This window comes from Lichtheimia ornata (assembly GCF_029851405.1).
Source record: "Lichtheimia ornata isolate CBS 291.66 chromosome Unknown scaffold00067, whole genome shotgun sequence".
In the NCBI taxonomy this organism is placed as follows: Eukaryota; Fungi; Mucoromycota; class Mucoromycetes; order Mucorales; family Lichtheimiaceae; genus Lichtheimia; species Lichtheimia ornata.
In genome coordinates, this window is record NW_026695387.1 from 141,943 (window position 1) to 167,353 (window position 25,411).

The 25,411-nt window shown below is 44.5% G+C and overlaps 13 protein-coding genes across 13 annotated transcripts; 7 read left to right on the top strand and 6 right to left on the bottom strand.

Moving 5' to 3' along the window:
- Window positions 1-158: 158 nt before the first annotated feature.
- On the top strand, window positions 159-776 carry O0I10_010296 (uncharacterized protein; the record flags this gene model as incomplete). Its single annotated transcript, XM_058490278.1, has 3 exons — window positions 159-332; window positions 407-658; window positions 726-776. The coding sequence occupies 3 exons, from the start codon at window positions 159-161 to the stop codon at window positions 774-776; spliced, it is 477 nt and encodes a 158-aa protein (XP_058338999.1).
- A 202-nt stretch (window positions 777-978) lies between these two features.
- O0I10_010297 (uncharacterized protein) lies at window positions 979-1,988 on the top strand (the record flags this gene model as incomplete). The annotated part of the gene is made up of 4 exons (XM_058490279.1): window positions 979-1,472; window positions 1,545-1,600; window positions 1,663-1,752; window positions 1,804-1,988. 4 exons carry the CDS (start codon window positions 979-981, stop codon window positions 1,986-1,988), a joined length of 825 nt encoding a protein of 274 aa, XP_058339000.1.
- A 722-nt stretch (window positions 1,989-2,710) lies between these two features.
- Window positions 2,711-3,558, top strand: O0I10_010298 (uncharacterized protein; the record flags this gene model as incomplete). The annotated part of the gene is made up of 3 exons (XM_058490280.1): window positions 2,711-3,099; window positions 3,169-3,314; window positions 3,374-3,558. The coding sequence occupies 3 exons, from the start codon at window positions 2,711-2,713 to the stop codon at window positions 3,556-3,558; spliced, it is 720 nt and encodes a 239-aa protein (XP_058339001.1).
- A 211-nt stretch (window positions 3,559-3,769) lies between these two features.
- O0I10_010299 (uncharacterized protein) lies at window positions 3,770-4,761 on the bottom strand (the record flags this gene model as incomplete). The annotated part of the gene is made up of 2 exons (XM_058490281.1): window positions 3,770-4,416; window positions 4,476-4,761. 2 exons carry the CDS (start codon window positions 4,759-4,761, stop codon window positions 3,770-3,772), a joined length of 933 nt encoding a protein of 310 aa, XP_058339002.1.
- A 624-nt stretch (window positions 4,762-5,385) lies between these two features.
- O0I10_010300 (uncharacterized protein) lies at window positions 5,386-6,849 on the bottom strand (the record flags this gene model as incomplete). The annotated part of the gene is made up of 3 exons (XM_058490282.1): window positions 5,386-5,858; window positions 5,914-5,988; window positions 6,843-6,849. The coding sequence occupies 3 exons, from the start codon at window positions 6,847-6,849 to the stop codon at window positions 5,386-5,388; spliced, it is 555 nt and encodes a 184-aa protein (XP_058339003.1).
- Window positions 6,850-7,264: 415 nt separating this feature from the next.
- Window positions 7,265-8,115, top strand: O0I10_010301 (uncharacterized protein; the record flags this gene model as incomplete). Its single annotated transcript, XM_058490283.1, has 3 exons — window positions 7,265-7,656; window positions 7,714-7,865; window positions 7,928-8,115. 3 exons carry the CDS (start codon window positions 7,265-7,267, stop codon window positions 8,113-8,115), a joined length of 732 nt encoding a protein of 243 aa, XP_058339004.1.
- A 509-nt stretch (window positions 8,116-8,624) lies between these two features.
- O0I10_010302 (uncharacterized protein) lies at window positions 8,625-9,675 on the bottom strand (the record flags this gene model as incomplete). Its single annotated transcript, XM_058490284.1, has 3 exons — window positions 8,625-9,191; window positions 9,250-9,504; window positions 9,580-9,675. 3 exons carry the CDS (start codon window positions 9,673-9,675, stop codon window positions 8,625-8,627), a joined length of 918 nt encoding a protein of 305 aa, XP_058339005.1.
- A 1,340-nt stretch (window positions 9,676-11,015) lies between these two features.
- O0I10_010303 (uncharacterized protein) lies at window positions 11,016-13,863 on the top strand (the record flags this gene model as incomplete). Its single annotated transcript, XM_058490285.1, has 3 exons — window positions 11,016-11,079; window positions 11,132-12,993; window positions 13,060-13,863. 3 exons carry the CDS (start codon window positions 11,016-11,018, stop codon window positions 13,861-13,863), a joined length of 2,730 nt encoding a protein of 909 aa, XP_058339006.1.
- Window positions 13,864-13,988: 125 nt separating this feature from the next.
- O0I10_010304 (uncharacterized protein) lies at window positions 13,989-15,114 on the bottom strand (the record flags this gene model as incomplete). The annotated part of the gene is made up of 6 exons (XM_058490286.1): window positions 13,989-14,105; window positions 14,202-14,340; window positions 14,409-14,569; window positions 14,688-14,807; window positions 14,869-14,927; window positions 14,994-15,114. 6 exons carry the CDS (start codon window positions 15,112-15,114, stop codon window positions 13,989-13,991), a joined length of 717 nt encoding a protein of 238 aa, XP_058339007.1.
- Window positions 15,115-16,398: 1,284 nt separating this feature from the next.
- On the top strand, window positions 16,399-18,499 carry O0I10_010305 (uncharacterized protein; the record flags this gene model as incomplete). Its single annotated transcript, XM_058490287.1, has 11 exons — window positions 16,399-16,557; window positions 16,636-16,760; window positions 16,827-16,875; window positions 16,980-17,229; window positions 17,289-17,390; window positions 17,449-17,491; window positions 17,553-17,591; window positions 17,657-17,808; window positions 17,866-17,980; window positions 18,051-18,367; window positions 18,435-18,499. The coding sequence occupies 11 exons, from the start codon at window positions 16,399-16,401 to the stop codon at window positions 18,497-18,499; spliced, it is 1,416 nt and encodes a 471-aa protein (XP_058339008.1).
- Window positions 18,500-18,782: 283 nt separating this feature from the next.
- O0I10_010306 (uncharacterized protein) lies at window positions 18,783-20,136 on the bottom strand (the record flags this gene model as incomplete). The annotated part of the gene is made up of 4 exons (XM_058490288.1): window positions 18,783-19,163; window positions 19,226-19,308; window positions 19,389-19,561; window positions 19,637-20,136. The coding sequence occupies 4 exons, from the start codon at window positions 20,134-20,136 to the stop codon at window positions 18,783-18,785; spliced, it is 1,137 nt and encodes a 378-aa protein (XP_058339009.1).
- Window positions 20,137-20,645: 509 nt separating this feature from the next.
- On the bottom strand, window positions 20,646-21,276 carry O0I10_010307 (uncharacterized protein; the record flags this gene model as incomplete). The annotated part of the gene is made up of 4 exons (XM_058490289.1): window positions 20,646-20,774; window positions 20,834-21,049; window positions 21,117-21,205; window positions 21,270-21,276. The coding sequence occupies 4 exons, from the start codon at window positions 21,274-21,276 to the stop codon at window positions 20,646-20,648; spliced, it is 441 nt and encodes a 146-aa protein (XP_058339010.1).
- Window positions 21,277-22,361: 1,085 nt separating this feature from the next.
- Window positions 22,362-23,892, top strand: O0I10_010308 (uncharacterized protein; the record flags this gene model as incomplete). Its single annotated transcript, XM_058490290.1, has 3 exons — window positions 22,362-22,763; window positions 22,836-23,637; window positions 23,705-23,892. 3 exons carry the CDS (start codon window positions 22,362-22,364, stop codon window positions 23,890-23,892), a joined length of 1,392 nt encoding a protein of 463 aa, XP_058339011.1.
- Between the last annotated feature and the right edge of the window lie 1,519 nt (window positions 23,893-25,411).

A 25,411-nucleotide genomic window follows, 5' to 3' on the forward strand; every position in this document is an offset into this window, starting at 1 on the left:
GTGGGTGGGTGGTAGGTAGCCATGGACAAGTAGGGCAGCCCCGTGCAACATCCCTCTTCTATACACACATTAATACGAGATGGTATGTAACGACACACGATATCGCATCGAGAACGAGTGGATGAATCAGCAGATGAATGGATGGATTCGATATCGAGATGGATGGATGGATCTGGATCAACTCATGTACCGACCTTGTTGGATGTATTGTGTATGTGTTACAGCAAGGTTCCTTTAAGCGTCAAGTCGAGGTTGGTCGCGTTGTCCTTATCAACCACGGTGCTGACAGCAACAAGATTGCCGTCATTGTCGACATTGTTGACCACAAGCGTGTAAGTGCTATACAGAAGAAGAACCCCTCCTCCACAGCACAATGCATAACCGAATGAATATACATACATGGTAGGCTCTCGTTGATGGCCCCACCACTGGTGTCGCTCGTCAAGCTCTTGCCTTCGACCGTATGATTTTGACCAACATTGTCGTCAAGGGTTTGCCTCGTAACGCCGGCCAGACTACTCTCAAGAAGTACTTGGAAAAGGAAGAGGTTATGGCCAAGTGGAGCAAGAGCGCTTGGGCCCAAAAGCTTGCTACTCGTCAAACCCGTACCTCCTTGTCTGATTTCGATCGTTTCAAGGTTGCCAAGCTCAAGAACCAGGTAAGCATAAGGGAGGATATGGATAAAGATGTAGATGGGTGGAGTATTGACGTTTTGGTATCATTAGCGCCGCTTTGCTGTCAACTCTGCTGTTGCCCAAGCTGTCAAGACTGCTTAAGTTCAACAATATCCATCATCTTGCATCTTGTAATAAACCGTGATCAAACAACATTCCCCAATGTGTGTAAAGATACTCTACTGGATAGTAGGATAGGATATGGATTGTGGAGATGTGTGTGTGTGGGTGTGTGTGACGTATCCATGTCAAATTCATGCGTTGATTTTCAAGTGCTCTCTCTTTGACTTCTCTCTTTCTTTGAATGCATCGTTTTTCACGCTTCTTATCCCAATATCGTCACCCACTCCCCACACCATGTTACTTGACGCGATCCCACTCAACAAACTCTATTGCAAGTACTGTCAGCAATGACATGGGTCGTCTACGCGTTGAAGAAGAAAAATACACGACCGATCTAAGCTCACCATTCCCTCCTCGCATTCAACAAAGCTTATCCAATTTGGTTAACGAGACAGTAAACACCTTCAGCAATGCGCACATGATGGTCTCTGAAACACAGGGCAAACTCTTACATCAACTCACCCAGCTTGTCAATGCAAGACGCGTCTTGGAAATCGGCACCTTTACTGGTTATTCAACGTTGGCTATGGCGTCAGCGCTGCCAGACAACGACACAACGGCTACTGTAATATCACTGGATCGCAACGAGCAAGCTCAAGCCATTGCACAGAAGTATGTTCAGGACGCACAACTTGAAAACAAGGTAGACTTTCGACTTGGCAAGGCATTGGACCTGTAAGCATTATAGTGGTGGTGGAGGAGAGGTTGGTCTTATCAACGATCATCTTACATGCTTATTCACATTAGACTTCAAAACTTGGTACAAGAAGCCCCATCCAGGCAATTTGATCTTATCTTCTTGGGTATGTTGTGATCATGGATAACGAGTGGATTTCCCCAAGTTTGACATTGGTTGGGATGGTAGATGCCAACAAGAGTGGATACATCCCCTATTTTGATTATATCATGGATCATGACATGCTGGCGGATCGAGGTATCATGATTGCAGACAATGGTATGTGTATTATAGAGATTAAGGGGGACTCTGCAATTCATGTCCTGTAAGTTTTATTCTTTGGCCAGGTACATCGTGTGGCAGGGTACGGTGAAGCGTCTATTGAAGCATCCAAGAACATCCTCAACACGGCAAAAAAGGCTCACAGATTCAACCAACATGTGTTATCCGATCCAAGAGTACAAGTGGTGGTGCTCCCTATCTTTGATGGAGTTTCTATTATTCGAAAGCGGTGAATGCGTTTGCAAGTTGAGCGGCTATGCACGTCGTGGATCTCTGCTACTACCAATGAAAGTGTGGAACAATGACATCCCTAGCACCAAAACAATGACACCTGCTGGATTTGACAATGACCTATTCTCCTCCGTCTCCTCCCCGCTTGTACTTTTGCAATGATAGTTTTATAATGGAACCAACAAATTAAAGTGCTCTTTGTGGGTTATCTGATTCGAATGCGTCCATCACTTTGTTTCTCTATAAACGATGTTTCATTGATCACATAGTTACCATGAACGCTTCAATCGGCATGAATGTGATCACATCTGATAACAAGATCAATGCACTGCGCCCTTCACGGATGTCTCAACTCAACCAATTCTACGTTTTTTCCACAACCCTCAATACGATGTGCGATCTTGTTTAAGAGCAATCCAACTTACATTCCCTAGTAATCGGATGGTGGAGGATTGTATCCATGGAAACCGGAATGGGACAACCGATGAATCAGTTTTAGCGTAGTCCCACAACCTTGTCAACGATCTGATAAGCATGCATTATACTTTGGATTCCAAATTCCATATATGGATAAAAACATCCTTTCAAGGAAACATTTGCCAAGAATATAGCGTGGGATAGTTACATGCATTAACCACGATCCTCATTGTATTTAAACAGCCAACCTTTGTCAACCTTCGTTATCAATACACGCCGTTAGCAGCAGCAGCAACACACTTCCATCATGACCACAACAGGATCGTATCATAGCAAGAAGAGCACCTACAAGTACACAGCCGACTTTAGCTCCCCATTCCCTCCAAAGATCAAGCAATACATGGATGAGCTTCGTCAATACACGATTGACAACGTTGCCTGGTCTATCATGATGGTCAGCGAAACACAAGCCAAGCTGTTGAATCAATTCGTTGGTTTGGTCAATGCAAAGCGCGTCCTTGAAATAGGCACATTCACAGGATACTCAGCTATGGCTCAGGCAGCAGCGTTGCCATCGGATGGTAAATTGATCGCTTTGGATGTGGATAAAGACACAATGGATATTGCACGTCGTTTCCTCGATAAGGCACAGCTCTTGGATAAGGTAGACCTTATACTTGGTCCTGCTGCAGAGAGGTAATAAGCTATCATGATGAAAAGCATAAAAGGATATCAACAACTAATATCGGGTGTGATTCATTGTAGCATTAAAAACCTCATCAAAGAGGATCCCAAGCAAAAGTTTGATTTCATTTTTATGGATGCCGACAAGAGCGCTTATATCACTTATTACAATCTCATTATGGACAACGATCTCCTTTCGGATCACGGTGCAATCATTTGCGATAATGGTAAATGTTTAAAGTGAGTACAGGGTGTTGCCATGGCAACTCATATATCTATTTGGCAGTCTTGCGTCAAGGCAAAGTGATCCGTGCTGCAGGCTATGAAGAAGGAACCATCCCAGAGTCCGATCCCGATCATAAGGATGCCATGGCTGTGCACGTGTTTAATGAACATGTGTCAAAAGACACTAGGGTTCAAGCGGTCATTTTGCCTTTTGGTGATGGTATGACCATTATACGCAAGGCTTAAACTCATTCTCCTTTCAAAGCAAAGCCAAAAATCACGTTGAAATAAATAGTATTTATACAACCTCCCTTTAATCATTGAGTAGATGATAATGACTTGATACAACAAGGATAATCAATGGTGATGTGGTGGGGGCGGTACTACAGCCAACGAAGCCATAAGCATTGCACTTGGGTATTGAGAATGGATATGCAGCTATAGAGGAGCCGACACACTAAAGAAATGGCTGTGATTGATAACGTTCATCAAACCCCCGAAGAACCGATAGCATCTCATCCTTACTCAATCCTGCATCATGCATGGCGCGAATAAGCAAGGCTTGTTTCTCCATGTCCTGTGATCTGACAAACCCCACAAAAAGCTGCTGTTGTTGTAGTAATACATCCATTGTACGTCGCATGTTTTCATTTGATTGATGCATCAACTGTGCAAAGCCTGGTGGGATGTCGTTGGCAACAGCTGTTGAACCCGATTCATTGGTGTTATTTTCGATAGGATGGCCACTGATAGCATTGTCGGTGGATTCGTGTTGTTTGCTGGATGATGATGATGATGAGGGATCTTGTTGCTTTGTAACCGAGGATGCTGAGTCCACAAGAGTGGATGATTGAGATTCAGCACCTTCAGCATGTAAGGATGATGATCTTTGCCAATAAGAAGATGGAATAGGTCCTGATGCTGATGTTGTTGTAGTCATTGTGGTGGTGGTGCTATGTTGCCTTGTGAACATGGCGGTAGTAGTAGTTGGCTGTGAAGAACCTTCATCACAAGAAGAGGTTGCTGGCTTGGTATGTTCAAAGGGTTGAATCTCGTAATAATAAGGGAAGATTGCCTTGACAGCTTTGGGATCGTCTGGATCAGCTATAAAGATCAATCCATTAGCAAAAGGAAACTTTAATATCGCTCACTCACGTGATTACCCTTGTCCCTCGCTTGGGCTACATCATATTTCTCTGACCATGAATGGAGCATGTTCCTCACAGTTTGGTAGTGGTACTTTAATCCTTCCTTTGCCATCATCTCTTGAACTTCACGCGCAAGGCTAGGCCGAGAAAGTCCTTCTGGATTGCTGCTTGGTTTGCTGCGAGCGGGTGCATGACGATAGCGATGGAGATTCCCTGGCGTCTTGAACCACGACAGCAAGACCTGATCACGCGTAGCTATAGCCGATGGCCAGCATGAGGTTGTTGAATTCGAGCGTTGCATTGGTGCCGGAAGAGGTGCGTGTGTTTATACGCGTCGTGTGGTGGTGGGCAAAGGCAAACAAATATACGTCACCAGATCGTGTTGAGCATTTGACATCCATTAGTAGGCACATGCATTGCCACTTATGATCACGTGTTTTCAAGCAAAGAAGGAGAGATATCAGTGAAGCGCGCTCCCAATGACCAGATTGTGTACAATGCAGCACAGCGGACAATGACCAATGACCACGATATGATGATGATCCTGTACTACAATGAAGGAGAGGATGATTGTCAACAACAAGGACATGCACATGCGCGAGCTGTTTCATAGAAAACATTCAACTTGGTTACACCAGCATAATAAAAGATCCATTGGCTTATCTTCACAATGGCTGTTTCCCCTTCATATATGTCTACATTGCTGGTCATATCGATACAACAAGCAAGTGCAATCCATTTCAGCTCATCGTTACCACCCTTACATATGGAGCAACAGCTGCATGAAGTGCGTCAACAATACACCATCCATCAGTTGGTAGTTCTCTAATACAGAAGTTATGGTTTGCTACTGTTGTGACGTGCATATAGAATAAAAAGTTATAGCCTTTATTCCATAAGCTGATGAGAGTAATATCCTACTATTTTAAAGGAAGTATTTGCAAGCAGGGCACTTTTTGCATTCTGCAAGAGCAGTGGATCTCAGGGATGCACAAGGACTTTCGTCACTTTTAAGGAATTTCAATCCACTTTTATCTTCGGGATGAGCTTTTTTGTAAGCCTGGAACTTGTCATATACTGCCTGTGTCTCTTTGAGTATGTCAGGTTGGTACTTTTCCATGTTCTTTAGAAATTCAGGAGATGCACGAGGCTTGAGATAAGTAGCAATTATCGACATAATGGTGGACGAGGCGCATCGTTGTAGTTGGGATATAGCACTGCTAGCTTGTTTACAACCGCACAAACAAAATTGGCCAGCACCCAAAGTAGTCGGCACGGAAACTGTTCCTCCACTACATTCGGGATTTGTTCTGGGTTGGATTGCTTCAACGCAGAGTTCGGTGGAAAATGTCAAGTAATGTGCTTCTTCACAGTATCCACTTTTGCCGCACACTAGATCTGGTTTTTACAGATGATTAATAAGAGTTTCCATGTTCATGGATATGATACTTACGAGCACAACAACCCCTCTCGTCGCTAAGCGCTGAACCTTTGCACTGTTGACCACGGCCAGCGCATTGATGTTGATCTAGAACGGGTGCTCAACTGTAAGGACTCGTCTTTATAAAACCGAGAACGACTTGGAAACGAACAAAAAAGAGAAACAAGCTTATAAGCATACAGTTTCTCATCTTGATGAAGCTAATGGAGTGAATGAAATCAACAAACGCAATCATTTACCATAACGCTTATATACCTTTGACCATGCTAATAAAAAGATGATAGTAGGGAGGATGTAAGAATTGTGCTTTTGCATGAAAACGCCATTCTAAGCAGAATGTTCCTCTCTCCTCGTTCTCTACACGGTGTCGGTATATCAGTGAAGAAGCTGCAAGCAGACAGCAGATCTTGAGATGCAAGGGGCCAGAGACCAGAGGGATGAAAAGAAGGATCTTTGTTCTGCTATTTTATGAACTCACGAGTAAAGAGATATGGGTTCCCTGCCTCAATATCGAGCCCTCATCACCGTTTGCTTCCAAAGAAGTGACCATAGCTGCCATCATGTAACGTACATAATATAGGGAGGTACGCATGCATGCAAGGGATCAAGAAAGCTATTCAACGCCCATTGGGCTCAAGTTTGTAAACAAGGTCATCGTGCATGTAATTGCTCTTGGAACAACCAACACATTTATTACAAAAGGAGGAACAACTACAACTACAACTACATGCCGCTCACGTGATTACGCGACGTTTTGTACCGGTTGCCACTCTTTCTTGAACTCAATGAAGACACCTCATCAGGAATTTGCTCTGGATTGCTACTTGGTTGGGTGCAAGCGGCTGCATGGCAACAGCGATTGAGATAGCCTGGCACGACAACAAGTCTTGTTTCCGCTTAGCTATTCGTTGCCATTGGCCTGCAACATGTTGAATTAGAACGCTGCATTGGCACTGTGGAAGGGAGTATGTATGTTTATACGCTTCGTGGATGGCGAGCAAGGGAAAACAAATACGCCAGTGTACTAAAAGGTGTGCTGACGTCCATTAGATGATCGCATTTACCGGTTATGGTCACGTGTTTGGCAACAAAGCCCAAGGGATATCAGATGGCTCGATTGGAATCGCCGTTTGGAGCGCGCTATCCATGCACAATGCAACCACGATTAGACAACCTTGTGCTACAATGAAGAAGGGGATACTTGTCCATAAGGATGATATGCACTTCGGCTCATGCATACACAGGCGCGCTGTTCCGGAGAAAACACTCTAGCTTTGTTACACCATCACATCTTGACGACAATAAAAGGTCCATTGACGATGTTCTCTCATCATTGGTTTTTTTTCAATCACATCTCGTTTCCATGTCTGAACACAGCAGCTCCTATCAAAGCAAAGCAAGCACGACCCGATACACATCCGATTTCAGCTCACCATTCCCATCGCATGTCGAGCAACAGCTACATGAAGTGCGTGAATACACCATCCATCAATTTGAGAACTCGCGTATGATGATCAGCGAGACTCAAGCCAAGTTGTTGAATCAACTCATCAAATTGGTTCATGCTAAGCGCGTTCTGGAAATTGGCACCTATACTGGTTACTCCGCTATCGCTCAAGCAGCTGCTTTGCCGCCTAATGGAAAAATGATCACTTTGGACATCAATGAAGCTACTCAAGCAATTGCTCGGCGCTATCTTGAAAAGGCAAAGCTTTTAGACAAGGTGAAATTACAACTAGGACCAGCTGCTGACAGGTAAATGCAAAGATGGTAAACAAACATGGATAGTCAATTGATAAAAGGGGGTGATAGTATACGAGCCATGATCGACAACAAGAAGACTCCAGCTGAGAAATTTGATTTCATCTTTATGGATGCTGACAAGGATGCCTACATCACTTACTACAACCTTATTATGGATCATGACCTCCTTTCGGATGATGGGTTGATTGTTTGCGATAACGGTAAGTAAACATTGACTGGTGTGTTTCATCCATCGGCTCATCATTTCTTTTTTGTGTTACAGTTTTACGCCAAGGCAATGTGGTCCGTGCTGCTGGTTATGAAGAGGGCACCATCACCGGTCGAGGTCCAGATGCCGAATCTCACGCTAAAGCTGTCCATGAATTCAATCAACATGTCGCCAAGGATACCCGTGTTCAAGCTGTCATTTTACCCCTCTACGATGGCATGACATTGATCCGTAAAGCTTAAATTTCCTAAGCACACGACGACAACGACGATATCGATGATCTCGATAGAGCTTTCTTGCTTGATCACGTGTTTACAATAAATACCACCTTCTTGGCAATCTTTAATGAAACATGAATCCTTCTATGCCAAGACGGCTGTAAAAGACCGATTTGACTCCATCTCGATCACATCCTTGTAAGAACATTTCTTTAGCGGGATGGCAACCGTACTTTCCTATTTCAGTAAACATGTATGCATCTAGACTAACATAGAGTGCAGCACTCGTGACATAGTGCCATTAGCTCATTCCTCATCTTTGGCTATAGCTCTTTTACAATAAACATTACTTGAATACGATTCAATTGATGAATGATTTATACAGGGGGGATGAGATAAATAGATAACAGTACAAGGTATAACAACGAGGTGTGATGGGTGGGTGGTGATGACAGCAAAAGGAGGGGGAGTAGATGGGATGTCGGATAATGAGCATTATGTCAAAGAACAATTTACATACGCATGCTGGGCTCTTAGTGGGTGGTCGTATGATTATGGGTGTCTGAATTCGGTAATACAGTAGTAGTAGTCGTAGTAGCAGTAGGGGTTGTTGGGGTACTTTGATCTTGCTGTTGTTCTTCATGACGATCCACAGCATCATAAGCCGGAGGAGGTTGTGCTGGTAAGGGTGGTTGCGTAGGTGGTGATGATGGTGATGGTGAAGAAGAAGATGCCTCAAGATACGATGGTGGCAATATTCGTTGTTGATCCGTTACATCCATCTCACGCATAGACTCCAATGGATGACGATCATCATCACACTGTAAATCAGGTCCCATATCCAATACCACATCATGCGTTGCTGCTCCATAACTTGGTAACGTATCACCACCCGTCATCCCACGAGCAATGACCTCAGCTTCTGGATCAATCTGCACTGCTTCGATAACCAAGCTAATACTCCAATTGTTGAGAGGAGGTGGTAGATGCAAGTCTCTTGCAGTATCATAATCACGTAATCGCCGATAATCCCATCGCACTTGATGTGGTCGATCCAATTCTGAAAGATCCTTTAGACATTGTTGAAGATGCTCTTGGAACTACAACAGCAATATTAGATCAAGCCTTTATCATCACCTTCATCATTGCCACACTCACATTGTTAATCTTGATGTAATGTATACTACGTCTTCGTGTCGTCCAATAGGCGAGAATAGCGGGAGCCACCAAGATCAACAATGGATACCACATGGATATTTCAAGGCCTCGGGCAACTATTGAAAACGCTGCAGTGGCAATGACGAACCCAATGGCCGACATGAACATGTACGTGTCTGGATAAATATTGGGGTATTCTTTTCGTACGAGTTGTCGCAAGGTGAGCATGTGCGAATCGAATTGGTCTTTGGGTAGCTTTTGGAGATGGCAAATGTGAGTCATTCAGGGCAAGTTGTTGTAGTAGTAGTAGCCAAAAGAATAGAAACGTACATATTCGGCAAGTTGGGGATATGACTCGTAAGGAGCAATGACCAGTCTTGACGGTCTGTACCGATGAATAACCAGTGCGAAAACCGCCAAGGGCATGATAAAGGGGACAATAAAGCGGAAAAGAGAGAGAGAGAGAGGAAGAAAGCAAAATGCAGTTTGCCGAAGAGCTCGGCCCAGTTATGGTTACGGTGTCGGATTTAAGATGGCGCTCAAAAGCAGTAGCTTCCCATTGTCTGTGTGAATAAGCATGCTCATTGGCTTATATCGCTTTGACTCTGTGGAATATTCTACATTCCATCTAAAAGGGCCCATGCTTTTGACACATGGCGGAAAAATACCACGTAGCATATAGCATATATAGTTTCCATGGCAATTGCCATGGCAACCAGCCTATGTCATCATCTCTCGAGTCATGACGACCTTACTACTACTACCACTACTATCATTGAAAAAGTCTGGTACCCGCACATTCGGAGTGGAATTATCATTTTCATTTGAATAAAGAGAGAGATTGGGATCTCGCAGACGGGAACGCGTAAGAAACGATAGAGTGACACGGTAACTCACGAACTAAATGTCCGCTTAAAAACATTTCCGATTTGGTGTTCAACACCTAAAGATCCTCAGCATCGTGCCCGCTTGCGGACCTTGTCGCTGATGCATCTACTTGACAACTTGTGGTTTTCTCAATGACGGGGCTTTCATATCGATTCATGATTGTTTAAACATCATCTACGCTTGCATGTGTATATAGGGTTCGATAAAAAAGATCTTTGTTTCAATGAAACACGATGCACTACATCGAGTGTACGAGAAATTTTTTTACCAAAGCAATCCCTTGGCATCAGCCGTGAAAGTATTCGGGGAAGAAAGTTCTCAGTCAGGGGTTGTGTGTGTGTGTATGGGTATGTGAGAAGGAAAACTGAGAACATAGTTAACGCAAGTGCATGCGACCATAGAACAGGTCGTTGTCACCGCTATGGATGCTATTGACAGTTGCCTGATGAACGTGAGTGTTCATTTATCAAAAAGGAGTAGTATATCAAAAGAAACTAATTGCACAAACTGGTTATCTTTATATTATCATCCATGATACCCAATATTGTTTTCTCCTCCTCCTCCTGCTACTGCTGCTGCTGCTGCTGCTGTTGGCTGCTGCTAGTCGATGCCCTCCTATCTTTGAACACAAAGCCCCTAACATCCAGCGACGGTCTCTATGCTCACTCTCTAAGCGGGCATTAGCGGTATAGCATTTCGTTTGTGTTGAGAAAAAAAAAGATGTGGTTTCCCCCTAGATGATGAAGCAGACTCCGTGGGTTGTTGAGAGAAAGAGAGAGAGTAGGAGACCTTTTCACTTGCACGTCGTTTGTCTCTTTCATTCTCTTTCACTCTTTCTCCTCTTTTAATCCATACGTATTTAATCAACATCAAAAGCCATGGCGGCTGCCGTTTTATTATTACTAATTGCCGCCATCATCTTCCCATCATGTATCCATGCAGGTACAGTGGATCAATGCCCAAAGCTCCAAAACATTATACTCACTTACGATAGAGCCAGCAGCACCTGATGTGAGCAGCAATAGCAGTAGCAGAGCATCCTTGCCTGTATGGGCCATTGCCATCATTGTGGTCTTTTTTGTGGCTGTTTCAGCAGTGTTAGGCACCTTCTTTTTTAAAAGAAGGCTTCGATTGGGGAGAACATCATCATCCACAGCACAAGAAAAAATGTCATCGACACCTCCTCATCCTTCACCACCGCGTGATGAAAGTACTCTTGCTTCACACATTGATATCGAGAAACCTTCATCGTCATACAAGGAGATTTGTATATCATTGCCCTATCCACCCCAGTCGACATTTCTCTTTTCAGATAAGCTTGAGCTGGGGTCGAACGATGATGCTGCCGCTTTGTACCAGAAATACATGAATAGCAGCGATGCTGGTGTGACACCAAATCCTGGCAACGGTAAACGTGCATCCGTTGCTGCCACGCTCAAAAACACCTTACGTCAATCATTGCGTCTTCAAAAGAGCAACAAGACTCCTTTGAGTCATGTTGCTTTTGATCCACCACCTTCCGCAACAGGAAAGCAATCATCTAGTGAACATCAACAACCAAACAACAACGCACGTCGTTTGTCCACGCGACGCTCTCTTTCCATCAAGAAAAAATCGACCACAACACTTTCTCCAGACTCGAAACTCGAATGCTCCAACATCTCTTGTTCATCGCCCGTCTTTAGTGAGAATGACCAGTCTACGCTACAATCCAAGAGTCGATCTATGGATAGTGACCATGTCGTCGCCGTAGCTGAAAGTCGACCCATTGTGCCTAGAATATCCGATCAGTATGAGCGACCCACCGCGTTACCAGCATCTCCTCCTCTTCCTCCTTCTCCTTGTCATTACTCAACCCCTGCATCGCCGCATTCGTCAACAACGCCATCGACAGCCTTGGGAGATGCTGAAAAGGAGGGAGCCACTGCTGAACTAACAGCTCACCAAGTGATTCAGTATGCGTCAGTACGTACCAAGCATCGAGCTGATCAACGCAAGAGTGCTTTGGATTGTTTTGCGTCATCATCATCACAACCACCACCCTTGCAGCAGGAAAATCCATTCGCTTCTATCCATGATAATAATCGTCCTCATGATACCATTTCTCGACGACAACGTGAAAACAAAAAGAGCATGGATGGCCTATTTGGATCGGATATGCATCGGGATATGAGTGAGCCACCACCGCATTCTCAGCCACAGTCAACAGCAGCAGCCACTACAATGAGAGAACGTGATACAACAACCACCACTGCTACTATGCCCATTGATCCATCACTTGATGCTAAATGTGAATTACCCGATGATGATGATATTCAACCCAACCATAATGCAACGACAACAGACTTGCCAGATATTCCACAATGTCGAGTATCGGCTGAATTGAGTGCCATGAACATATTCACAGAGAGCTATTCATCCGATTCGAGTCAAGAAGAGGAGGAGGAGGATCCTATGCCAACCCATTACAAAGACGACAAGAAGCAACCACTGGATGACACAAAACAATCATCAGCCGCCAACAATCCCACGACCACCACCGATAAGGGGACGACAACGCCTCCAGTAAGAGAGAGTTTGCCACGCAATGGCAGTGTGCAGGACATTATTCATTGGTGGCAGAAAGAATCTTCTCTTCGAAGCAGCAATAGTGAGCAATCAATCAGCTCTACCACGCAAAAACAACAAGCGCCATCCTCTTCTCTATCACAATCAACCAACAACAATGACACAGCCACTACCACTGCTGGTGCTAAGCCAACACCTTCAGCTTCAGAGCCATCATCTACCATACGTTCCAATCGAAACAGCATTCTTGGCACACCACGGCCCACACCACCCGCCTCCATGCGTATTGTAAGTGTTTGTTTGCTACTTTTATAGGAAAGGAAAATGATGACTTATGTGTTTCCATGGATACAGGGAAATCATGCTGCGACAGGAACAACCTCACCACGTGCCAGCTTGGGTAGTTTATCGCGTACATCAGCCGCTGAGCGAATGAAGATTCTTGCCAATAGCAGTATTAGCAGCAATACAAGCCATGTGGATTCACTACGTAAAAAGTTGCAAACTACAGCATGGCCGACAACAACAACATCAGCATCTGGCAACAGCCCTACGCATAGCAACAATAGCAGTGCCAATAGCAGTTTACGTTGTGACCCCCCACCAGCAGGTCTTGTGTCCTTGTCTGCAAGAGCTCAGCAATCCTATCGTCCAGCAATGCCATTCATGGGTGAAGAAGATTTTGAAGCACCTGTACCCACCGCATCATTTTCATCATCCACTGTACGCACCATGATCCCTGCAGATGAATACATTGGCCCTGGTGGTGGCGCTTCCATTGTGGATAATCCTCCTGCTGGTGGTGGTGGTAGTAGCAACAATGGATCCTTTAGTCGAAGCAATCCCATCAATCAACGGCAGCAGCAACAAGCTAAACCTGTTCCACCTACATCATCCAAGCCAAATCCTACTAGTAGCAGTGTACGATCCTCATCACCTACAAAAGAAACGACACAAAAAGAGGCTGCACCATCACCATCACCCAAACGAGAAAATACACAACAAGCGTATACTACAATGCGTGGTGGAAAACGAACACGAGGATCTATCCCTTGGTTACCTGAATCAGCAGCAGCAACAGCAACAACTTCTACCAACACCGACAAAAAGACACCAGCACAAAAGGAACGTGATCGTTATCTCAAGTCGTTGAAATAATCCCCCTTTTCTTGATTACACACTCTTGTCATTACATTTCCCTCTCCATTCAAGATAATATAATATAGTTGGTATACGAGGCCCAGCCTCTGTACGTTTTATTTTCTCGCACACTTGATCATGACTTATTTGGGAGCAAAGGGGCATTTGGGAGCACCCGAGGTGGCATCATTGTTGCCATTGTCCTTGCGGTTCTTTGCCATTTGACGCATCAATTGAGAGGGGTCATAAAAGGTTTCAAGCTGAACAATAATATGAGATCATACTGCATGCATGCATCCCTCCACCCCCACCCCGCTTTATCCATCACACACACACACACACACACACACACTTACCGATTCAATCTCAAACTTTTCATTGACCTTGGCCACGGTAACGCCAAATGTTTCAACCACCTCGTTGGTGGCGGTAGCTTCCAACTTTTCACCATTGCCAAGGTTCACAGACAAATCACCTACCATCGTACCCCAGTGGCTAAAATTGAAAGGTATATCAGTTGGGTCGTCCTATACATACACCACTATTACTACTACTATACGTACCGCCATTTGAAGGCCACAGTGGGTGGACCACTATAAACTTCAAGGACTTCCCAAGAAAAGGTACGCAAGGCGCGCTTAAAGAGCTTGTGCGACTCACTGAAATCGGCTTCGCTGGCCTTGTACAATTCGGTATCACCAATGAGGGCATTGTAAGTGCCGATCTATCGGGCCGTCGTCGTCGTCAGTGTCCACAAAACATTGAAGCATTACACCACACTCCAAATAAAGCATGGATGCGATTGGTAATCAAAGAAAGAGATAATAACAACAACAACCTACCTCAAGCATCTCATCCACCGTATGCCATTCACCGCCATTGACACTGAAACGATACTTTTCTTGGTTGATAGTACGGATCTGGTCGGCACGCAACTTGTAGGACATTTCCTTTTCCCAATTCTAGAAAAGATTGTAATAAGCTTATCATCCATCCTCTTCATTCCTTCAAGGAGATGCATACCTTGACAAGATTGGATACGAGCCATGACAATGAACCCTCTTCATGTTCAACGGATTTTTCTAGTAACACGCCACGTCCTATAAGTTATCATGGTCCAAGGCGAAGATAACAACCAAACTTTTTACCTTTTTCATAAGCTTCATTCACCTTTTTGTAATCGGGAACACGCTTATAACGCCATTCATGCTCGGTGTCCTTGAGCACAGCATTGGGGTCAGTCATAAAATCTGGGAGGTCTGCAGCCATGATGATGAAAAGTGTGTGTAAGAGTAGGGGGGATGGAGAAGAAAGAAAGGTAAAGGTGCCAAGCAGCTGGGTGACCTGCTGCTTATAAAGCTTTGGATGTCGGTTGGCCAACGAGTTATCAGACGATTTGCTGCCCAATGTGATTATTTGCCTGTACCACCCTACCTTATAATTCATTCTCCTTGACAAACTTTTGACATGGTATGTTTTTCATATTCAAACTTTAAAGTGATATAGATTTTATATATATACACCGAGCTGCGTTCGTGCGGGGGCTACTATTACTACTAATACATCACATGTTACTGCATACACAGCCCTGTTGCTTGCCTGAAAATCAAACATTGCCCACCAGCGCCTCACTGTCAATGTATCACACTGTTCACATAGCTCGTTGTACAAACACAGGGATTCGGGTGTCTGTAGCGGAGACGATTGTGCATAGCGTGGTTGTGATAGAGTGGGGCGCCTTTTTGTCTTGCTGGGCTTTTTCAGGACACCCAATGGTAACATCCCAATTTATGGAAAGCCGATGCATGTGCGCGCGTGGCACAAAAGGGCAAAAAAAAAGTTTATTCATGTATGTTTCTCGGACATCAACAATCACTTTTTACATGGGCCAAAGCTTTTCAACATGAGTGAGTGAGTGAGTGCGTGCGTATGTATGCGTCGAGACTCCTTATGGAACGTCATGATGAAAATGGGACTTACTTTATAGATTCTGGAAAAGGCTTCGTGGCCACCACTACTAATCGTTAAAAGGAAAGAAATTTAATGCGGGGATTAGGTTTTGATGAGGAAAGAGAGCTTGCGATCAACGACTACTACAGGTGGATTCTCTATCTGCTGGTGATGTGCGCTGGGTAACAAAGCATGTACCATGTTTCCATCCTGGAAAGTTTTCATGTGATACAATCCGGAGGTAGACAGCGAAGTGAGGATGTAAATGGCATAAAGTGAGTGGGTGTACGTGCGTACATACATACTTGCACACAAAAGATCGAGACCACCCGCTTTTTACAATGCCGAGTTGCTGGTTCTGCAGCAGCAGCTATTCCCCCGATTCGGGATACATTGTCATGGAATAATAGGGTAGATGCATGGATGATGAGCAGTAATAGTAGTATGTAGTAAGGGACGCTGCTTTGGTTTTGTGGAGGTGAGTGGTTTTCATATGGATGGTACAAGTACAGAATTTCTTTGACCCAGGTACTCTCTCTCTTCCTCTCTCTCTCTTTCACCCCCACCACCCAACCCACCTCTCTTTCTTTTGTGGCTCTTACAATGGGCAAAAAAGTATTCAAACCAGCTGTATCCGACATTGATGCTGGCACCCATCACGAACGTCTCTATGATAAAGCTCTTCACCCATGGCGTGCAAAGTTACGACGCTCATTGATCCCACTGGTTCGGGCAGAGACTCCACACTTGGCTACCATGCAGGTGAGTGTGAACGACACCACCCCATCGACTTGGACATCATCTTTCAAGATCCCAAACTCCTAATGCCGTCCACTTTAGCGACTCGTACGAACACCTCTTCTCGATCAGTACTTTTTGTGGACAGCCAACCTCGGCACTCATACGTTTTTCATGGTCTCGCTTCCTATCCTTGTATGGTTTGATACAATGTCCATGGCAAAAAGGTAAAAAGAAGAATTGTATGCAGGGAGCCGATATCCACTAACATAGGGCATGGATCGTTCATGTAGTGTTGCATGCATGACAGCTTTTGGCGTCTTTTTATCTGGTTTTGTAAAGGTAAGGGCTTACAGATCACATAATCTAAAGGATGGGGAGCATTACCATGATCTTCGAGGGAATGAGGACTCAACTACTTTTATATGGGGATCTCCCATCTCTAGGACTTTATGTGCCTTCCTCGCCCTCTTTCACCACCCGTACATCGGTTGAGCATGTCCAAATCAACATCCCTTGAATATGGTTTTCCATCGACGCATTCGACAAATTCAATCTCCGTTGCTCTCTTTGTCGTGGCTGTGACATGTGAAAGTGTGAGCCCTGAAGCACGCGCCCTCATCAAGTTGGGTGCTATTGTTTATGCAGGAAGCGTTGTCATGGGTCGTATTTATTGTGGCATGCATACCTTCACAGGTAAACCTTGGAAAAGAACGCTTGATCCAGTCAACTTATATATATGTTGTCGGTGATAGATGTTGTGGGTGGTTCCATTCTTGCCTATATCTTGTATTGGTTCCAGTGGACATTCAAAGACCAATTCGACGGTTTATTTACTGCAGAGACAATCATCCCTAGTAAGTGCATACTATCATTGGATATGGAATGGAACTCTAATGGGGTGTCATCATATAGCGTTGATTGCAGCAGCAATATGCCTTGCCTTGGTGGGATTACAGTACGTAAATCAACATGTGGATGGATGCTCTATCAGATGACTTATATACAATCACAAATAGTCCAGACCCCATTGAGAGATGCCCATGCTTTGAGGATAGGTAAGGGAGGGGGAGGAAATGGGTGTGGTTGAACTTGTTCAGGATCACTGATGTTTCTCGTACAGTGTTTGTTTTATGGGTGTTCTTGTTGGCGTCTTCCCTGGTGGATGGCTTTGCGCACATTCAGATTATTGCACGATGGGACAACAAACTTTGGCCTTGGTTCATTCCTCAGCACCTATAGCAGTCGCTATTGTTCTTGCAAAATTGGTTCTTGGTAAGAAAGGATGAGAGGCTCGCTATCTTACATGCGATTGATCCGAAATCTAAATAGGCGTGGCAAGCTTATTCCTTTGGCGCATTGCATGCAAAAGAGTGTGCTATTTTATCCTTCCACCCATCTATCGTGCATTCAACCTACCTCATAGAAAGTTTGAAATTGGTGCCAGGTAAATGTTACAGCTTCATCATCCTCATTCTTCATCTTCACCACGACCCACTCACCTTTTGTATACGTAGAGCCTATAAAAGTTTAAACCGAGAAAGCATTCATCCTATTCCCTCCGTGCTGGATTTGCATGATTTGTCGGTCAAGCATGCTGAGCATGTAGGTATTCAATCCTCGATTGATTTGCATGAAAAGAGAGCATACGACAAGGTCCAATATCGTGGTGCCAATGCGGATGGAGAAGAAGGTGGCTGTGCTGGTGGCAACTGCAACGAACGTGGTGGTCGACACACGAAGGATGTATATGATCCAACAACCGAACTTGTAGCAGAAGATGCACCCTTACGCTACGACGTGGATATTGTTACAAAGTTGATTGTATATGCAGGTACGACAACGATCATCGTATGTCGAATAACAAAGATGCATGACATGACTGACGTTTATCCTCTTAGGCATCGGATGTCTTGCTGTATTTGGTGTACCTTTGATGTTCCAATTTTGTGGTCTCAGCAGTTGAGTAATTTACACTTTATATCCCTTCACGTACTTTAATCTAGATATCCCCTTATCTCTCCGCTGTTTGTTGTATCCTCACACACACACACACTTTAATGAACAATGTCTTGCCCTTTTCCAGCGATGAATGCAGTAGTGAATGATATTGTATACGTGGACTTGTTGAATATACAGGAGCTGGGGGGGAAGTTGTTAAACGAACATTGGTATTGAAAGCATGGGAAATCAGTAACAGTGAAAAGAAAGCAATATGGGGGAATGCAATAGTGGAGTTGGGGTATCAATCACGCATTGGCAATATGACAACGATTGGAGCAGAAGCGGAAAAGCAATGGAATATTGGCTGTACCAAACAACTCTTGCCATACGATCAATTCGACGCTAGGTTTGTTGAACGGCTTTTCACACTTGTAACATCGACTCATGGGTGTTACTGAACGTAGGCGTTCCTGAAGCTCATAAGGTAGAAATTGACAATCCATATTGGATGATGATGATGATGGTGGCGCTGAGAGCAAGTGTCGACTTGTTATCTCCACAAGGCTAGGAATCGTGCTCATGACATGGCGTGGATCCACGGGTGAAGTAGGATGCACAAAGGGGTTCGGAGAATGACATAGAATTGTGAGCTTTGGAAGCTTCAATACCTCGGCTGGAAGATAGGGCTATGTATGGACAAGGGTGTAAGATGAAAAGTACCACGGTGACATTCAAGTTGTAACTTTACCAATTGATTGTTCCCCACAGATAGCTCCACCAGATTTTGTAATAAACCAATTTCATGAGGCAATTGAGTAAGCTGGTTGTGTCCTAGTAGTAGAATAACGTGTTGTCAGTTTTCTCGTATCCCCCTTTCCTAACCTCTCCCCCAACCCCTCCTTTGTACGCACGTAAACTCAGCACCGACAAGTTCTTTAGGGAAAAAAGATAGGATGGTAATTGAGTGAGGGTGTTTCCATAGAGGAATAGCTTGAGTGATGAATTCTTAATCCTGTCTTTGCGAAGTACAGTGACATGCTTGAGTTCGGTGATTTCATCCGGTACCTCGGTCAATCCCAAATGACTAAGAAAAGAACCCAATCAGCATCATCCATACAACAGCCTCTATCATACGATACACATGTTGAAAGATGGATACCTTAAATCCACATAGTCTTCACCATTATCGATAGCAGCATCAATCACTCGTCGTACACGCTCTTGTTGAACACTTTTGCTTATCACTTGATCATCATCCACATTCATGCGTCGTCGTTGATGCTGTTCGGGCGACTCTGGTAATCGACCCCTTTTACGTCTGGTCGCTTTTGATGGATAAAACACTCCTCCCTCCTCGTCTTCTTCATCATCATCATCCACAGACATGGCTCTTCGAGGTGGAGAGGGGAAACAACGATGACATGATTGGGGTAAATAATCTTCATCTTCGGAGCTATCCGTGTCGAGCCAATCTACGCTATTGGTTTCTGATATTGGTTGGTATCGGTGGTTGTGGTTGTGGTTGTGGTGTTGCTGTTGTGTCAAGATAGTCATGGCGGTGGTGGTGGGAAGGGAGTCATTGTCGGAATCTTGTTCTTGGGAATTGTTGGGCGTAACAAGGCCATAATCAAATAGAGCAGTAGAACCACCCAAAGTCATGGGAGATTAGGAAAAGAGAGGAAAAGAAAGAGAAAAAGAGAGAAAACCAGCGAGAACCATGGTCGAGCTCTAGTTAACATGCAACCACTTTTTTCACCCGTTATTGCACCCACCCACACCCACACACATAAATCTCCCAGGTCAAAAACTCAGCCCTCATCCCATTAGCATGAGAGCCCCCCATTATTCCCTCTCTCCTTACAAAGCATTGTTATTCATGCTGTCCTACCATCCTTCCTTCCTTTTAACATGTACATTTTTTATATGATTGATCCATTTGTAAAATATAAGCTAAAAGAAACGGATAAATGCAAGGAAAGAAAGGGTTCTAACAAAAAGGGAGGGAGGGAAAGAGAAGGTATATTTCTAAGGGCAAGTTTTTTTATATCCTTTTTCCTTGATCGATGATTTCGCACCAATATCCACAAGTGTATCAACCCATTTTTTTATATCACAGGATGCGTATGTAGAGTAGAAAGGTGCTTGGCCTGGTAGGTGCCTCCTCCTTTTTACTTCTTCTTGCCAAAAGTCAAGGGCTCACCAATGTTCTTGCCTCTAAGCTTGACACCCAAAGCACGCTCGAGCTTACCCAAGACCTGTTGGTTGGGAATGGCCTTACCAGACTCGTATTCGTTCACCTAAAACAGACACACATGTTTAGATCCCTCTTCCCTTGTATGTTGTTATATAAACATACCACTTGAGGCTTCTCGTTGATACGTTGAGCAAGATCCTTTTGAGTGAAGCTCTTTTCCATACGAGCCTTGGCAATCACACGACCCACAGAGACATCCACCTTGGGAGGAGGAGCAACATCATTTTCACGATCGAGCTTGGCGATACGTTGATGATCACGGTTGGCATGGCCAGCGTTGGTAATAGTCTTCTTCTCGGTGTTGATAGAAGCACCAGCCTAGAAGATACCATCAATATCACAGGCGCCATTGAACCCTATATACACACACACACACAAAACTTACTCTTCTTGCTGCGTTCAGATCGCTCTCGTTACGAGACACCTTGGCGCGATCAGCGTTGCGCTTGCGAATAACAGTAACGGAATCCCAGTCTGATCGAGGAAAACGGTGTGTGAGTTTATGTGATGGGAGGATGAAGAGACGGCATCAGCTTACCAGACATGTTGAAAAGAAAAAGTGAGTGTAAAAGTAGCGTAGAAAGAAAAAGAAATTGATGGGCGTTGCGGGATAGGCGATTTATTTGCCACTTTGTGACAAATCAAGCTCAGAGGTATTCCACCAATCGCTGCGAGAAAACGTTCATCTGACGTTGTCGTTCGCCTTGAAGGGAGATCACGAATCGTATCAAAGAATAGATTTCCTCTTAAGATAGAGAGAATCCATTTGTCATCCATTGCCTCCCCTCTCAACAATTTCATATCATTGGTAACACATTCGACGGCGGCCCGTGTCTTACTACTGTGGATCATGGCGCAGCAACCCCTGATAATAGCAACGGGCCGCATCCTATCCGACGACATCATCAAATGTGCAACTGGCAACATGATGGATTGCTGATCATATCAACGAATGATTGATTTGAGTTATTGTATCATTGTTTACTCGACAATGTCATACAAAGCGCCACAACAACAGCGTTCCTTTCTCGGTAATATCCTAAACGTGGTAACCATCCATCCTCAGCTACATTTATTATGCGTTGTTACTAGGCACCATAGTAGCCATACGTTGCTTCTGCGAGAGCTTTGGTGGGCCGTTACGTTGATGGATCAAAGGCTTCATAATGTGTTGTGCACGTACCAACCCATGAATGCCATTCTAATACCTCATTGCACCACTACGGGTCGAAAGAAAAAGTAATCTAGAGATTCAAATGTTTTATTGTGAAGACATTAAATAAGACCAAGTGTATCACATTTGACTTCTGATCAAGTAAGAATATGTTGTGCTGGTAATTGCACCTCCTTTCGTGCATGTGTAGTATGTGATAGGTTGATTTGAATTGAAATGAAGATAATTACAGCATGCAAGCAAGCAAAGATCCAATGTGTATCACTACATTCACCAACTTGGTGGAGAGATATAGTGCTGCGCCTCTTCAAAGTGACACCATTAAGCATCGCGATGCCGCAGCACGATGTAAACGCGCGGGGTTGCTATCGATCGGCCAAAATCTTCCCGAGATTATTGTTATTTATATGCATACCTTTCCTTCTTTCACCCTTATCCTCCCCCACACTAAAAACAATGCCACTTGAAACATTCACGCTTTATCCAACTCAAAAACATAATCGACCACCAGCACCATCCAAAATCTCACTCCATGGCTTAGACCTTCTCAGTGCTCCAATTCAAATCCACAACCATCGTTTTTATCATTGTCCAAAGGATAACTCTATAGCTGAGGTGATCGACAAGCTGAAAGCGTCCTTAGCTGAAGCGCTTGAACTCTATCCAACAGTGGCAGGCTTGGTGACCGTTGACGACAAGGGAGATGCATACATTGCTACTACTGATGTTCCTGGCACACCATTCTTGATCGAGAAAAGAGATACACCTTTTGATGGGAAGGATTCTGAAGACCTGTCACCTCGCACTGAACAAATTCTAGCACCTGGATCAAGTAGTTTTGCTGTCAAAATCACAGAGGTTAGTATTGATGATAGCTTTCACAAACCATGATTGATGATGATGAACCTCCTCCTACCTCGCATCCTCTAGTTTTCTTGTGGTACCATTGTCGTTGCCTCCTCATTGCATCATCAAGTGGCTGATCTACGTGGATTCCTTGACTTTCTTGAAGTATGGGCCATGATTGCTCGTGATGAAGATATCAATGAATCAAGATTACCGGATGATTGGACACGCACTCCAGGTCGATTCTTTCAAGGATTGAATGATGATGATGATGACGATGATCATTCATCGCCACCGCCACCACCACCTTTTGGACTTCTTGATACACCCGCCACGGGACCACCCGCTTACTTGCTTGTACCATCCAAAGTAACACGATGGGAATTGACGCGTGAATCCATGGCTCAAATGAAAAAGGACCTCTCGCCACCTCCACAGAGTGATAGCTGGATCTCGACAGGGGATGCGTTATCGGCATTACTGAGTGGTGCTGTGGCACGAGCACGTGAACAAGCCAAGGTGCCTCGTCTAGAAGGTCGATCGAGCGAAGCATCAGGTGTAGAAAAGATCGCCATGGCAGCCGATGGGCGTGATCGGTGTCCTGATCGCACCATGGCAGGTGGAAAGTACTTTGGCAACTTTAACAATCTGTGGAGCGTCTCCATTCCAAGAACAGACTTGTTGACACCCACAAGTGAAGCATCAGGTCGTGTTGCTCTTGCTGTACGTCAAGGTTTACAAGCTGCATTGGCACCCAAAGCTGTCGCCGATCGCATTGCGTTCTTTGAGAATCCAACAAACACGCATCCTGCAGGTCGTATCGTTTGGTCTGCTGATATCATCTTGACAAATTGGTGTCGTTTTGATCTCAAGGGACCTGAGTTTGGTAAGTTGCAGGAGGAGGAAGAAGAGGATCATTGCCCAAATTAGCTTGTTGCTTACCTGTTGCCTAGATCTGGGTTGGGGCAAGCCCTTCATGACAACGGATGGTAGTGGAAGCGTTTTTCCTCCAGGATATAGCTTAATGACCCAAGATTATGACTCTGGCAATGTCGTCATACTGCTGACGGTGGAACATGATGCTGTGGAAGCTCTCAAGTCAGATCCATTGCTCACTCGTTATGCGACACCACTCGTCTAAATCAAGAAGGGCCACATGATTTCATTTGCATGTTACTTTGAATGGAGATTGATCTGCTCTCATATACCATCTTGTAATAATACCTGCAATTAAAGTGCTCTTGTCGATCTGTCAATCCATAGGGTATTTACGCTATTGGTCGTGGTTGATCACTCTGGAATTTTCTTACCAATCAGGGAAAAAGGGGGTTTTTGTGTTCATCATGATCTGGAAAGAAAACTAGGAACACGCAAAAGCCACGTGCTTACTGCAGAATATCGTCATCGTGGATGCAAGGTGTGTGAGTGTGTGTGGGAGTAAAAACGTGTCATATGCATATCAAACTTTCTCTCTCGGATGCTAATAGAGAGAAAGAGATGCTTTCACGCGCGCGTGTGCGGACGTGTAGTGCGTCCTTTTTTTATCCCATGATCACCTGGGGGTGACAAAGCAATGATTGAAGGATGTACGTAAGTAATGCAATGTATTATCGGATCAAATGTGCAGCTGCACAGTGCTGCGAGCAATAGCTAGTTGCATGGGCAAAGCTAATCCTCACAAATATAGATAAGGTCATGAGAACAATCTCGATCACAAATGGCAGCACATCAAGTACTACGTACGATTACTTGATGCCCCGCCGTTTAACTCATTCTCAGCGATTGGTGTATTCAGGCATAAATTTGCCGCGATGACTAAGTATTCTGTATGAGTATGTACAAGAAAGAGAGAGATCATGTTGGATTCTTGTATGACCAGCAATAGGAGCAGCAGCACATAGCACAACACACTACTTACACCACCACAGCATGCAGCTGAGCTCGAATCGGAAAGTGGCCGTGCATAAGCAGTGTTGTGCGTCTTTTTGCCAAGGTTCCCTAATCAAGTGGATGATATTGTCCCTCACTCAAAATGCGTTGGCTTATCCCCACACACGCACACATTAAAGCCCATCACCTCCCCCCACATACCTTTCCACAGGTTTCAGAAAAATGGGAAATGACACCATGCACGTAGATGAACCGCTCGGCCCGATTACATATTGATTTTGTGGATGGCTATGTTTTAGAATGAGATTGAAATGGGAGCATTAGTGGCCTGATGGTCCAGCGGAAAGGTAATGCTGGTGGTTGGAAGGCATCAGCGGGAAATAAGAAATACGCCCAGGGAAAAAAATAACCATATGCAATGTCTCAAATCCGCTTTGCTAGAAATAGCCATGCTGCATCCAATGTAATGAGAAGGGGTCATGGGAGTATGAGACATTAGGCGCTAAACACATGGTCTGGTACAACATCAAGTGGAGTAAGGCGGGTGAAATACATACCCTCGGCTTAGTGTGTACGTATACAAAGCGGCTTGGTTGCAGATGCATGAAAAAGAAAAAGAGAGAAATTGAGTATGTGTATGTGTAAAAGAGCACAAGCAGTAGCTGTTGAGCAACGATGGTCTACATGGTCATGCTCCAATCAGCAATGTTGCTGCACCGCGGAGATCACCGGCATACATCCGAGGCAAGCTTTCTCCTCTTCTTGTCTTG